This window comes from Sorex araneus, chromosome 4, assembly GCF_027595985.1.
Source record: "Sorex araneus isolate mSorAra2 chromosome 4, mSorAra2.pri, whole genome shotgun sequence".
NCBI lineage: Eukaryota > Metazoa > Chordata > Mammalia > Eulipotyphla > Soricidae > Sorex > Sorex araneus.
Genome location: NC_073305.1, coordinates 54,392,715 through 54,406,428, shown reverse-complemented (window position 1 = coordinate 54,406,428; position 13,714 = coordinate 54,392,715). Strand labels below are relative to the sequence as shown.

General features: G+C 47.9%; 1 protein-coding gene across 20 annotated transcripts in view; it reads right to left on the bottom strand.

The window, feature by feature from the left end:
- Positions 1-328: 328 nt before the first annotated feature.
- Positions 329-13,714, bottom strand: part of PXK (PX domain containing serine/threonine kinase like) — a 96,384-nt gene continuing 82,998 nt past the window's right edge. The window contains exons 14-20 of one of the 20 annotated variants that reach the window (XR_008629718.1): positions 13,330-13,407; positions 12,727-12,813; positions 12,202-12,271; positions 10,090-10,152; positions 5,404-5,441; positions 2,811-2,844; positions 1,461-1,598 (exon numbers count right to left, since the gene is read on the bottom strand). Coding sequence is in view for 16 of the 20 variants with exons in the window: in XM_055134302.1 (XP_054990277.1) it covers positions 1,406-1,598; positions 2,811-2,844; positions 10,090-10,152; positions 12,202-12,271; positions 12,727-12,813; positions 13,330-13,407 (525 nt within the window). In the remaining 4 variants the exon portion in view is untranslated. Of the gene's footprint in view, positions 1,599-2,810; positions 2,845-5,403; positions 5,442-10,089; positions 10,153-12,201; positions 12,272-12,726; positions 12,814-13,329; positions 13,408-13,714 lie in introns of all 20 variants that reach the window. The other 19 variants (XR_008629719.1, XR_008629720.1, XR_008629721.1 and 16 more) reach the window with 19 other exon arrangements.

Here is a 13,714-nt window from a genome sequence, read left to right as displayed (position 1 = left end):
ACAGAAAGAATTTCAGGGGGCCAGAGAGACAGTAGAGTGGGCAGGGCGTTTGCCTTGCATAGTTGACCTGAATTCAATTCCTGGCAGCCTATATGGTATCCTGAGCCTATCAGGAGTGATCCCTGAGCACAGAGCCAGGAGTAAACCCTGAGTGTAGCCAGGATATGTGGCCCAACTCTTCCCCTCTCCTCCCACTCCCAAAAGACATTTCATCAATTGAGGGAAAAAAAGAGATTATATGGGTGCAAAGGAAACTGTATGTGGATCATGCTCCATGTTTATAATGGGTGGGTATAAAAGTTCTCATTTAAAACAGCCAGTCTACAGACATTTTCTTGACATGGTTTATTTTAAAAAATACAACTGAACATTTATCACAGATTACATGAAACTATACACAATAACATTCTGTCTGCATAGTAACCAACACTGATGTGTATACTTGAATTTTTAAATGGATTATTTATAATCCTTTAAAGTGCAATTTATTAAGGGTTTAAGCAAATCATAGGATAAAGGATCTCTTATAAATGAGTTACATTAAAAAGATATATTTGGATAAATCTTTGAAAGATGCCAAATTTCCTTATATATATAATACTATTACTCCCACAAACCCAAAACTTTGACTTCATTGCTGAGAATTAAGAAGATCCTCTAGTCGGCAAGAGCTTTTCCTGACTTTTAAAAAATCTGTTCAGTACATTCTAACTGAAAGGAATTATAAGTCTAGAAGTACTTGCATCAGCAGCCCTGAGTTCTACACCACAGTGGATTTCCTGTTGGAACACAGAAGAATGTTAGACCTTCCTGTTCTAGTTAAGAGGAAAACTCAGTCGCCTCTGACTCAGCAGCCTAACTATGCCTAACACTAGTTACGGCATTAACTAGTGTTAATGTCTAACATGAAATTAAGAGAGTAAAAAATGGTAGTTAAGAAATAACCAGTTAATGCCTTAAGAAAAGAGAAATTAATTCTGAGGAACATTCGTAGGAGCTGTCTGAAGAACACCAGGGACTAGCAACACAACAAGGGCCATTCACTGCGGTGACTGGGTGTTGTCACTGTTACTCTGTGCTTCCTTAAATTGGTTGCAAATACTGATGCCAATGCTGCTGGCTCCATCCCCGCTCCCCAGATGCCCATTAGAGGATGAACAAGACTCCTTTAAAATGGTCATAAAGGAGCAAATATTTCTTAATGCAGCAATGCCTGCCTGATTTTATTGAACGTTTCCCTCTTGAAAACTTCTTTACATCAGCATCTGCAAAACAGTATGTGGCTGTAACTGGCTCAGCAATTATTCGAATGGGAACAAGGTACTTGAGAGGTGGGGGGAGAAAAAAAAAGCACTTCCCTCCAAGTGTAAACACAAAGCTTTAGCCTATCTTCGGAGCGCTGTGATCACAGGTTTCGGCTTTCCTCAAAGTTCCTTTTTGGAAATTCTGGATGGAGCTGAGTAAAGCCGCTCGGCCCACCCCATTCACAGCCTGGGGCAGGAGCTGTGTGGGCCCTTCCGTGCTTGTGCTCGCAGGAGGCAAGGGGGCTGCTGGTGGTGGAGGCGGAGGCGGAGGAGGTGGAGGTAATGTAGATAACCCTGGGGAGGAAAAGTCGGGGAAGTCAGAACCTCTCTCCAGCACCCTTCATGAGGCTACGCTCAGTCCCGGCAGAATGTGCTATAGTGAGTCTGCAATTGTTTTCCTAGGGGATGGAGGGTTCAAGATACCCTAGTACCTAGGAATTTTTTTTAATACTAAACAAGACGGCAAGCATCAAAGAGGAATTAAATGACTTACCATAGAAGAGACTCAATATAAATATTACAGGAAGCTACACAGTGACATTCTGCATAAATGAAGCTCTAGCTTTTGAGATCTTACTAACAGTCTCCCAAGAGAAGTTTCATTGGCTACTTTACGCCCTAGCTACTCTGTGCACTGAGACAGCCATGAAACGTAGCCCTCAAACGCACAGTGGAACTACCTGAGTATTGGTGACTGAGGGATGGCAGCTCTTTGCTATTCCTGCACATAGAAAACTTGAAGAATGTGATTTAATATGAAATGACAAACCACTCAGGAGTCTCAGTAAGGATCCAGTGTCTGCTGGTTATGGGCTCCCCAGGGCTGTCTGAAATAACTGTTCTTCAACTAAGTTGTCTTAAAGAAATATGTATCTTGCGAATAATAGTCTGCAACGCGAATCAGGGGCAAGGGGAATTTCTCCCCAGTAGTAGTATCCTTGGGAATCTCCCTCAAGCATTCCTCTTTCCACCGTGGCCCCAACCTAGGGCCAGAACGAAACTGGCTGAACCCTACATTTCTGCTGATGTGTCTGGAGGCTGGAATGTCAAGCTCTGCCCTAATGAGCAAGCAGAAAGAAGCTACATATATATCTAAAAGAATCCAGGCACATGGGCATTTGGTCCCTGTTCTGAATTCAGGAATTGTTCTCTCAGGATAAAATAAACAAGGATCCAGAAAAGTTCTGCCTTGAAGAACCTGCCTGTGCCATCGAGTTAGCAGCTTCCCCTCGTGCAAACCTCTCACTCTTGGAACTGCTCACCTGTTTCAGGCCCTACCTACTCTCCCCTGTCTCCTCACATTATACCAAGAGGTATATATATATACTTGGTAGTTCTCACTCACCCTCCCCTGCAAAACTGCTGCTGAGCTGTAGTGATAACCAACATAACAATTACAACTTGAGCATATGGAATCACCAATAAAATACTTAGGTAAGAGCATCCTTTGAAACCAATTTAGCAGGCAAGTGTTAGAGTCTTGTATTTTTACAAAAAACCACTTACCTCCCTTTACATCTTTTAACCAAACCTAAGGCAGCTGAAATTAAAGAATCACACAGATACACACTTTCATGCTTTGCAACCTTGGAATTCTCAAATCATAAGAAAGCAATACAAATGACCATTAAGTACAGACACGTGGACAACATGTAACTATCATTGGTCCTGATGAAAACAAACAATGGATGATATTCGAATATGTTCTATGCCAGGGTGGTGGGAAAATGTTATGACATAGCATTACAAAGAAGAAAAGGCCTTTAAACATAAAATAACAACTGACATCTGGAGAGCCAGGAAGAGTTTGGGTGTGATACAAAGGCCGAAGGGGAATTTGGAGAGTGACCAGTGAACTCTCTGAGAGCGCCTGGGACTCAGATCGGTCCAAGAGCCTGGAGGAGTGAAAGAATGCCAACGTGACCCCTCCACCCCAACGCCATCCCTCAATCCATGGCCAGAAAAGGGCAACAGAACCTGACATTCAGGGCCCAATGGATACCAGAACGAGCACCGGCATTTCTGTCTCCCAGGCTATGCTGGAGCAGCACGAGGCTATGCAGACAGGCAGCAGCGGTGAGTGTGTTCTGCTAAAAGCATCAGGCCCATCACTGAGGCACTGGTGTGCTCCTCGAGCCCAGGATTCTTGGTGGCTAGAGGTGGCCCTGGGCTGCCATCTTCACGGAGAACCAAACTGTTTGCCCTTCAGGAAGAATGGGCACTTGATTTTGGCTTTGAAGTGCAAATTCACTATTCCCAGTTGGGAGTGGAGGGGCATTCTTTGGTTAACGGATCTTTTATTTTCAAATGCAGGGTTAAACCACTGGCACTCAAGCTGAATCTCCGTAAGTGGCAGAGTGAAGAAGTACATGGTCCAAAATGCTACAGGTCAGTGCTCGGAGCTGTGCTACGGAGCAGATGGGGTAGGGAAGGCTGTGAGAAAGGAGAAGCTGCTCATTCCAGGGTGAGGAGCGGGGACCCTGATGTCTGCTCAGGGACACTGGAGCCCTGCCGTCTACTTTTCCCTACTGGGCCTGTGATAACTGGGGGCAGGTCTTGTTACGTTATGTTCAGGGCCTAGGAGCCCGCACTTAGCTCACCATCTCAGAGCAGTCCGGAAGGGAAGAGGCCTGGGAGACCCCAGGGGAAGCACTGGAGGGGCAGAGATGGGAGCCCATGGCCCAGGGCTGAAGCCACAATACCAAAATAATGAGGAGCATGAGGGGAGGGTGATAAGAACCACAGCCAAGCTGGTACGTGGCCTGTGACAAGCTTGGGAGCAACTGCCTGAAGTTTGAGCTCCTCTTCCATTCTCCAATGTGAATTGAGCTGCTCTTCCCCAGAAGCCCTGCAGAAGAGCTCCAAGCCCTGGCCAGGGTGTTGTCCAGACAAGACTGGATGGAGTCCATGCCAGACTGACTGCTAACTGAAGTCACCCAGTTTTGAAAAATAATAGCTTGAAACAACCGAGCATGAGAGATGCCACAAAACAGCTCATCTGTAATTATAACTGGGTCGGTCCTTCAGTCCTGACCTCTTCAATCTGGTTTCCTCTTAGACACACGGCCGGCTCTTAGATCCAGCTACTCCACCCTCTCCGGAATCCCATCCTCCAAACCAAATGGCAACCCAGCCGTCCAGGGGAGGCCCTGGGACAGGGCACAAACTGTTCCTGCAAAAGTACAGGCAAGATCCAGGGGGAGGCTTGCCAGAAGCGCCAAGTGCCAAAGCCATGGAAAGGACACTGGAGTGGCTCCTTCCGTTTGAGCCAGCTTTCGTACTAGAGGTCTCTGAAGCACAGAGACTCTACAGAGAGATACAGGGAGCCCCCTGGCCGGCAGAGCCTCTCCAGAGGTGCCTGCTACCTCTAGGGGGATAGACAGCAGGTACCTCAGCAGCAGGCAGTGCCCTGCTTTTAGGAAATGCCTTTGCCTTTCACCTCAGGTAAGGAAGCTGGATTCATGTCCCAGCTCAGGGACCCTATTGTTGGTGGGGGGTGGGGCTGGAGGTGCACCCAGGGGTGCTCAGGGCTTACTCCCGTCTCTGCACACAGAGATCATTCCTCGTCGAACCTAGGTTGGCCACATTCAAAGCAAGCACCCTATCCACTCTACAACTGCTCCAGCCCTTTCAGAACTATTAAGGGCTCTTTAAAAAGAACTATTTTCAGTTATAAAAGCCTGAATACTGTCTCCCTCTAACCAAGAATTCAGCTGCTAATATCCTCTCCTCTTCATCAGAATAACGAGGTGCTAACATTATTTTGTAAGCAACAGAAATTTGAAGTCCTGGCTTCCAAAGTTAAAATAGCTAAAATGCCATGCAATTGGTTTACAAAGTTTAGAGTTGCACTGTACAGCTAAAATCAGAGTGGAAATGAAGATTTTGAGGATCACAATGGAAATGAAATGGATATAAATGAAGTCACTTGGGTGATTTTTAAAGATGCTGTATTTCATTCAAACGTTCAGATAAGGCAATTATCTCAAATCTGCTCTCCCATTTGCCCATCAATTTAGTTGCTTAGAAGCTCTGGGTCCCATTTCTGTTCATACCAAAATAGAGCATCTTTAAAGACAGAGAAATCAATATCGCTTACTTTACCGAAAATTCACGTTCAGAATGGCGCATGCTCTACTGAAGACAGCAAATAGAGGAAAGAGAGGGGGTAAAGTCATTATTCAGATTTTAGTGTCATTTAACACAACAGACAGAGACTGAGTCACATGCGGATTATTCTTGCTGTTACACTGAGATATAGTCAGGTTAATCATAGAGCACACCGGCTTAAAAATGCCACCATGACCCTTTCTGAACACAGCAAAGGTGTTAATAGACTAAACTATGAGTCACTTTCTTCATGGTGTTCTCCCTACCCCCAAGTTTGTTAGGTGCTATTTTTAATTTAATTTATAAGCTCAACACTCACTTTTGAAGACATGTGAAGATTTTACTTCTCATGGAAGGGGAACTGGAATGCATTTCATTCTATCACTAAATAGTTTTATCAGAAAGGGGAGAAAAGCTGAAGTTCATCCTACTTTCCAAGCACCTCTTCTACTGGGTAAACTGGAGAGCCACCCATTGAAATGGAAAAGAGCATGAGCATAGGGCAGGGGTGAGGCGGGGCAGGAGCATGTGGGGCTTCCCCGAAGGCTGCCCTGGTCCAGGGGCTGCTAAGACTATGAAACCATTAGGAGGAAAAAGGGAGCTCTTCCTTTTCGTTTGGGGGCAGCCATCACAAAGCCAAGGTGGACACCTCCAGGCACATCTCGGTGCTCTGGGAGAAGCAGCGGTCAGAATCAAGCAGTGGTCAGAATCACTCCTGGTGGTGCTGGGGGGCCATATGGGATCCCACGGATTGAACCCGGGGTTGGCTGTACCATCTCTCCAGCCCCTGCAGTGCTTTTTATTCCCAGCCTTTGGACATGATACACGTCCCTTCATTTCTTGAGAAAACTACATATGGTCATAACGCATAGTTCTAGGATAAACCTGTTCTTTTAAAATAGGAAGTTTGGCCTTAAAATAAAAACACTGGTCTGAATAAATGCATTTCGAATAAGATGGGCAGCAAGCAGAGAGGCAGGGAGAGAGAGAAGGGCCTCCTTCCCAGTCTAAGCAGGGCTGGACCAGCGAGGCACTGCAGCTACCCAGGGCTGAAGCCTCAAGGGTGGGTGCGCCTACGCAAATCTGCCAATGGGAATTTCCCGAGGGATGTGGGACACAGTTCAAAGGACGCAGTGCATATTTCGCATTCCAGAGGCCTGGGTTCAATCTCCAGCACCATCAGAAGCTAACTCTGAGCACTGCTGGGTGTGACCCGAACCACACACATACACAATCACTTATACAGTCACACGCACATACACACACACACATACAGAGAAATTAGTGACCATTTTCTATAGGGTGGTAGGATGTAGCCACACACTGAAGTTTCCTGGTGCTTTGAGAAAGAAGCTCCAGGTATTCCTTGTCAGGGAACCACCTTTTCAGTTGGAAATATTTTATGGAGGGGAGCAGAGGGGGCCGGGCATGTGGCTCAGTGGTTGAGTCATGCCCTGCAGGGGGAGAAATAAAAGGGACGGAGCTTGAGGAAGAAACACATTTCCATGAAACGCCTGTCATTTTGAAGCTTCTGAAAGCCACTAGGAATGTGACTCTGTGCTGGGGGCGGGGTCTCTCTGTTGCCCATCTCTGCAGCCCCCGTGCCTGCCCCCACAGCCTCTCAATAAATGCAAGTTGAGAAACTCAGTGGATAAAGCACAGGGGTGCCTCACTAGGGAGTTCACACCCTCAACTGCCAGGCGGACAGGATCTCTCTGAGCTGCATTTTAACAAATGCCCAGAAGAGGTCAGAGTACAGTCCCTGGGGCTGAATCAATTTCATCAACAAGACAATAATAAGGAGCTAAAGGAGCCAATATTTGCTAGAAATCTCTTATTTTGGCCAGACACTGCGCAAACAACCTCACAAAGGTTTTCCCTAGGAACCCTGACCAGCTCCCTCAGTCCAAGAAGGATTCGATTCATGGTAATGTCCTGCCCCCACCCACATACACACACACACACACACACACACACACACACACACACACACACACACACACACACACACACTCACTCAGAGGAAGAAATCAACACCGACCCTCATTATTAACAATTCACTTTCATTCTGAAAGTCACCTCATCTCATGCAAACCTGTTGAATGAGAAAGCTCCCATTCAAAAAACATGCAAAGGAGACATTCATCACCATTTCCCAAACACTAAAAAAAAACACCCCCAAACAACAAAACAAATCTGCATCAAAAGTAAGTATTAAGAAGTGAGGGCTGCTCGACCCACCCTTGGCGCCATCTTGCTGCCACAATCCACAGAGAAGCGGCAGGCATTCTGGTGAGCAACGCGGCCCGGATAATGCTCCGGACCCGAATCGGGGCCAGCAACACCGGGGGGCCGGAAGGAGGAGGTGCCGCCAGCACACCTTCTCCAGATGGAACCCTGGCGACACTGAGCAGCAACTAACACGGCTCCAGGATTCGGGACTGGGACACATCCGAGCCGCGAGGCCGCATTAGCGGCCTCGCGACCTTTTCTAAAACCTGAAAACATACAGTCTTTTAATGGAAAACTAATTATCAAATGCCTCCTTATTAGGGTTATCTTGTTTGGGGATATAACTCCCACAACAATAATGAGTTTTGTGTTGAAATATGGAACGTAATCAAGGTGAAGAGAAAATAAAGTGAAATTCATCAGTTATATAGTTGGGGTGGGCGGCGGGGGGTATACCGGGGATTTTGGTGGTGGAATATGGGCACTGGTGAAGGGATGGTGTTTGAATACGGTATAACTGAGACATAAACCTGAGAACTCTGTAACTTTCCATGGTGATAAAATTTTTAAAAAAATAAAAATTAAAAATAAAAAAAAATAAAAAATAAAAAAGTGAGGGCTGGAGCCATAGCACAGCAGGTAGGGAGTTTGCCTTGCACGTGGCCGACCCGGGTTCGATCCTCGGCATCCCATATGGATCCCCAAGCACCGCCACGAGTAACTCCTAAGTGCAGAGCCAGGAGGAACCCCTGAGCATCACTGGATATGACCCCCCAAAAAGCAAAAAAATAAAAATAAATAATAAGTGAGGCCTGTGGAGATGGGAGCCCCAGACTGCACCCCAGGTCCACATAATTCTCTGAACACTACTTGGGCGCACCCCCACCTCCTCCCAAGAGATTCAAAATACGGAAATGGTGGGCTTCCCAGGATCAGATCTTGGGCCCACAGGGAGGCATTTTGAAACACTAAAATTCACCTGTAAAGGAGGGTTTGTAGAGTCTCATCAATTCTCAAATGACCTTAATATGTCTAAGGGGATGAAATGACAAGCTTTCTCTTAGAAAGCCCGAGCTGTGGCTCTCATCAGCCTGAACAAGTCACCTTTACAAAAGACAGACTTGTCTTATTTTCTGTCTTGATCAATATATGCAGGCTTTCTTGTAAAATCTGCCAACAAAGTCCGACAGGGAAGGCATTATCATCACCCCGGGCCAGGTACTCTAGGTAACCACCCTCGCTCCAGGCATGGAGACAACCAACAGCCAGAAGCAAGCCTTGCCAAACATTTGCTTGTTCTTTTCTTCTTTATCTTTTTTTTGGGGGGGTGGGATGGAGGGACTTTGTGGGTCACACCCAGTGATGCTCAGGGGTTACTCCCGACTCTGCCCTCAGGAATTATTCCTGGCAGTGCTCGGGGGACCATACGGGATGCCGAGGATCAAACCTGAATTAGCTGCATGCTAGGTGAGTGTACTCCCCACTGTGCTACTGCTCTGACCTCAGCGCCCCGGTGTTTTTAGGGGACTTATAAAAATGGTTACAAAAAAAGGTGTGTTCAGGGGCCAGAGCAACAGTACAATGGGCGGGCACTTGCCTTGTTTGCAGCCAACCAGGGTTCGATCCCCAGCACCCATCCAGTCTCCTGAGCTGCCAGGAGTGAGCCCTGCGTGCAGAGCCAGGTGGAAGCCCTTAGTATTGCTGGGTGAGCCCCTCCCCCTACCAAAGGAAGGTAACATTATGAGGCCTCGCCACAAAAGTAGAGATAATATTTATAAGCATTCCCCAAGTTTAATTCTTTTTAGATTTTTCCAACAAAATTCACAGAATCTGATTTCATCCACAAGGGGGCCAGCGACAGAAAGATACTCAGTGATAAAAGGTATTCTAGAGTGGATCAGAGGAGAAGCAGTTGGAGGCCCACCAGAAACTGGGCATTTATTTCACTCCCACCACCAGGCATGGCTGGATACCCCAGAGAAAGTGCCAGCAAGATAGGGCCCCAAACATCGGAGCACCGGTCTCGTTTAGCCACGTCTCCCTCAAAAGTCTCCCTCATAAGCCCCGGAGCAGCTCAGCATGAGACTCTTTAGCTGGAGGCAGAGGGTGGCTAATGGCCCTGGAAGCAACCACCCCCTTGTGATGGCTGAGAAAGGGAGTCTGGACCCACAGAGCACCCCCGCCCCCACACACACACTGCACCACAGAGCCCCCCCCAACCCCAACACACACACACACACACACACACACACACACACACACGCACACACACACACGCACGCACACGCACACGCGCTCGCTCTGTTAGTCTGAACTCCCACGGTTTGTCTGGAGAAGGGTGGGAAATGAAGCCCTCAGACCAGGACAGGAAAGAAAAGCATTCAGCTGCTCCCGGGGCTGGGGGCCGGGCTGGGGCACAGGCTACTCTGTGGCCATCACTAACCTGCTGTAGAGGGTGGAGCCGGAGATGAAGGGGACGTGAGAGGTGAGCTGGCCCCAGATCCTGCTAAGAGAAAACAGAAAAACTCAGTGGTTAGAGACGGGAGCAGGGGGAGATGGGGTGTGGGGGAGAGCAGGCTTCTCCCCCACTCGCTGCATGCAACCCTCCCACTTTCCCCAGCAGCCTGTCTACTTTGAAACCAACTTTGCACAATCCATAGCTTGTGCAACAGTCTCTTCCCGACGCAACCTGTCCTGGGTAATGAGTGCCAAATAACAGGGACCACAGTCGCGACAGGGACAGAGGGGCACAGTGGTCCGATGGGGGCATCTCCAGAGTCAGGGCATGTTCCCCAGAGGATCTACCTTGCAGCTACCCCGGAGCTCTAAGAAGAGACTCCATCATGAGAGCAGGTATGTTCAGTTCAGCTCAGTCTCCAGGTTGTGGGTTTTCTAGGCTCTTCTAACTGAAATTTAGTGAAGAGCCTTATGAACATGAAAACAACGCACATATTCCTAGGCAGTGAGCTTTTTGTTCTTCCCAGCTTTGGGCCACATCTGCTGTACTCAGAGGATGCTCCTGGTGGTACTTGGAGGACCATGTGCTGCTAGGGAATCAGCACATGATCTGGGCCTCCTGCATGCAAAGCAAGTGCTCAATCTGTTGGTCATACTCGCTCTCTGGCCTGCTAAAGGCTTTTACTGAACCCAGAGACTTTTGTTAGGTTTCTAATATTTCCAATTTGGGGGCATCTCCCCACTGATAGAAATCTCCTTAAAAAAAAAAACAAACCGGGGGCTGGAGCGATAGCATAGCGGGTAGGGCATTTGCCTTGCACTCGGCCAACCCGGGTTCGAATCCCAGCATCCCATATGGTCCTCTGAGCACCGCCAGGAGTAATTCCTGAGTGCAAAGCCAGGAGTAACCCCTGTGCATCGCCGGGTGTGACCCAAAAAGAAAAAAAAAAAAAAACCCTTGGGGTCAGAGCGATAGTACAGTAGGTAGGGCGTTTGCCTTGCATGCAGCTGACCTGGATTCAATCCCTGGCATCCCATATGGTTCCCCCAGCACTGCCAGGAGTAATTCCTGAGTGCAGAGCCAGGAGTAAACCCTGAGCATTGCTGTGTGAAATGAAAAATTTAAAAACAAAACAAAACAAAACAACAACCCTCTGACATGCAAGGAAGAAGCTCCAGGTCCTGGAAGGGAAACACCATAGTGCTGGGAATCAAACTGGGGTCAGCTGCAGGCAGAGCGCACTTGAATCCCTGCACTACCTCCTGACCCCTTCCTTCTCCCTTCCGGTTTTACAGCCTCTGCCTCCTCAGGCCACCTCCTGGCTCCAGGAGAACCAGATGTGCTTTCTCTGAGGTGAGACTCATAGCTGGGGTCTGGATGCTAATCGCTTGAGTTGAGAGCCTCACGACTGCTCTTCTTTATAACTTTAGCTTCTCCCTTCGCACTAGGTCCTTTTCCTTCTTTAAAGTATCCGCAGCGTTGCCTCACCCTAAACACACTCTCCCTGCGGCCAACAACCCCCGCCTCCATGGGCAAAGCCAACGAACGAGGCAGGGGAGGTGGAAGCTCTCCCTTCCCGAAGGGCTCTCCAAGTCATACACGCACAAGAACTGGAATGCCCCAAGGGCTCACCCAATCTGGCCCCAACTACCAAAGATGGGGTTGCCAAGGCCCAAAGCCCGCCAGGGCTGGTCATATAATAGCCAGGCATGGCAGGAAGGACTGGCAACCCAAGACGCTGCTCTTCCCCAGGCAGTCCTGGCAGGGGATCACTCTTTACCTCCCCAGGCTGTTTGCATCCTTTCTCCATCTGGGGCAGGAGGGGACAGGAGGGGACACATGAGGAGTGGAGGGCAGGACTTAGGCCTTGTTCGAAGTGGGGCTGCTTAACCTTTCTTGGCTTGTGCCTGTCTCTGGGTGACCAGCCGGGGTGACCCAGTGACCTCTGAGGTTCATTCCAGTGCTTGAGCCTCTGCATGGTGTCACAGTTCGTTTGTTCATCACATTTATTACTATACTGCATGGTCCCTCGACACCGGAACCCCAAGAACTCTTGACCTTTGCATCCTGCCCCCGCCCCAATCTTGAACCAGTTACCTGAATTATTGGAGTTGCTGTATTTTGCGGAATGTTCTTCACTATTTTCAATGGCAGATCGTTTTGATTTCTTTAAAAATAAAAAAGGGGGGAGTGTAGAATACAAGAATAAACACATTAAATCTGGAAAACTGATACAATAATATTTTCCAGGCACAGTGAAACTAACTACACACAACGACCTATTTGATCTCATAACTTAATATAGTGAAGCCACAAGGAAAAACCGAAGTGGGAAGTAAAACCAAGAATGCTGACTTTACCATCTCAGACCAACCATTCCCCACAACTACATTAGGCTGCAATCAGCCCAGCAAGCCAGGAAACTATATGGTCTATTTCTTTCCTGATATGATGTGGCTCTTTTTGCAAAGCTGCAACGCAGTCATCTGGAAACAGTTTTAGCTCTCAGGGAGATGCAGCATGAAATCGGCTGTTAACTAAAATGTGTAACTATTAACCCAGACCCTTCTTCAGATGTAACCAGGCAGACACAGAGAGACATCTGAGAGACACCATGCTTACCTTACGAGCTAGAATCTTTCTCTTTTTCCTTTCTTCCTCGGAGCCGTGGTGAGACTGAGCTCTCGTCAGTCTTCGATGCTGGTGGATCTTTAAAGAGACCACAGTTCATCACAGATGTAAGCATATCCTTGACCAAAGAAAATCCCCCAGAGGCCAAATCAAATGATCTGGATGGGAAACCCTTCCCTTGCTCCGCCTGTCTGCCTCGCGCCATGGGTACGGATGTCTGGGGCCAGAGCATGTGGGGGGGGGGGTGTGAAGATGTCTTCCCCTCCTCCCAGCTCCTCCCTGCCTCGCTCTCTTGTAAGATGCTGAGTGCCCTGCCTCTCGCTGTTAGAGCAGCGTGTGCACCCCTCTTCCCCGCAGTCTACCCCGGACGTAAGGAGGAGCCCTGTCTGTGGACATGTCTGTTTCCCCTGACAGCAGGAGACTGGGACTGAGAAGCTTCCGCTATCTCAGGGCATCAGGTCGGGAGCCTGGTTCAGAGCCAGCTTTGGAGCAATGTTTAAGGAATGAAGAATCAGTTGCAAGTTAATGGCCGTGAATACCACAACTGGGGGGCTGGGCCCCTGAAGGGTCAAGAGGCAGCAAGGAGCAACATACCTGCTTCTGCTCTTCCATCAGTCTCTTTTCTATGCATTCTTTGGCAATCCTCAATGCCTCTTTTAACTTTGTGGGGATCTGAAAGAAGAGACAGTACGTAATCTATTGAGTATACTGACTATGGGCTATTGAGGATAAAGACCTGAAATTCTTTCAAGTCCTATCCTGTTACCAATGGAAGAAAAACTAGTTATCAAGAAGGAGGACATCTGGAATCAAGTCCGCTACAAGTGGTTCACTGGAATCCTATGGGGGCCATTTTCAGTATTTGTTCCTCTCATTAGCATTTTCAAAGCAATGACTATATAAAAAATACATTAAAAAACACACAAAATAAAAGATAAACAGGATATATGTTTCAAGTAATTCAAGTAATTATAAAGGG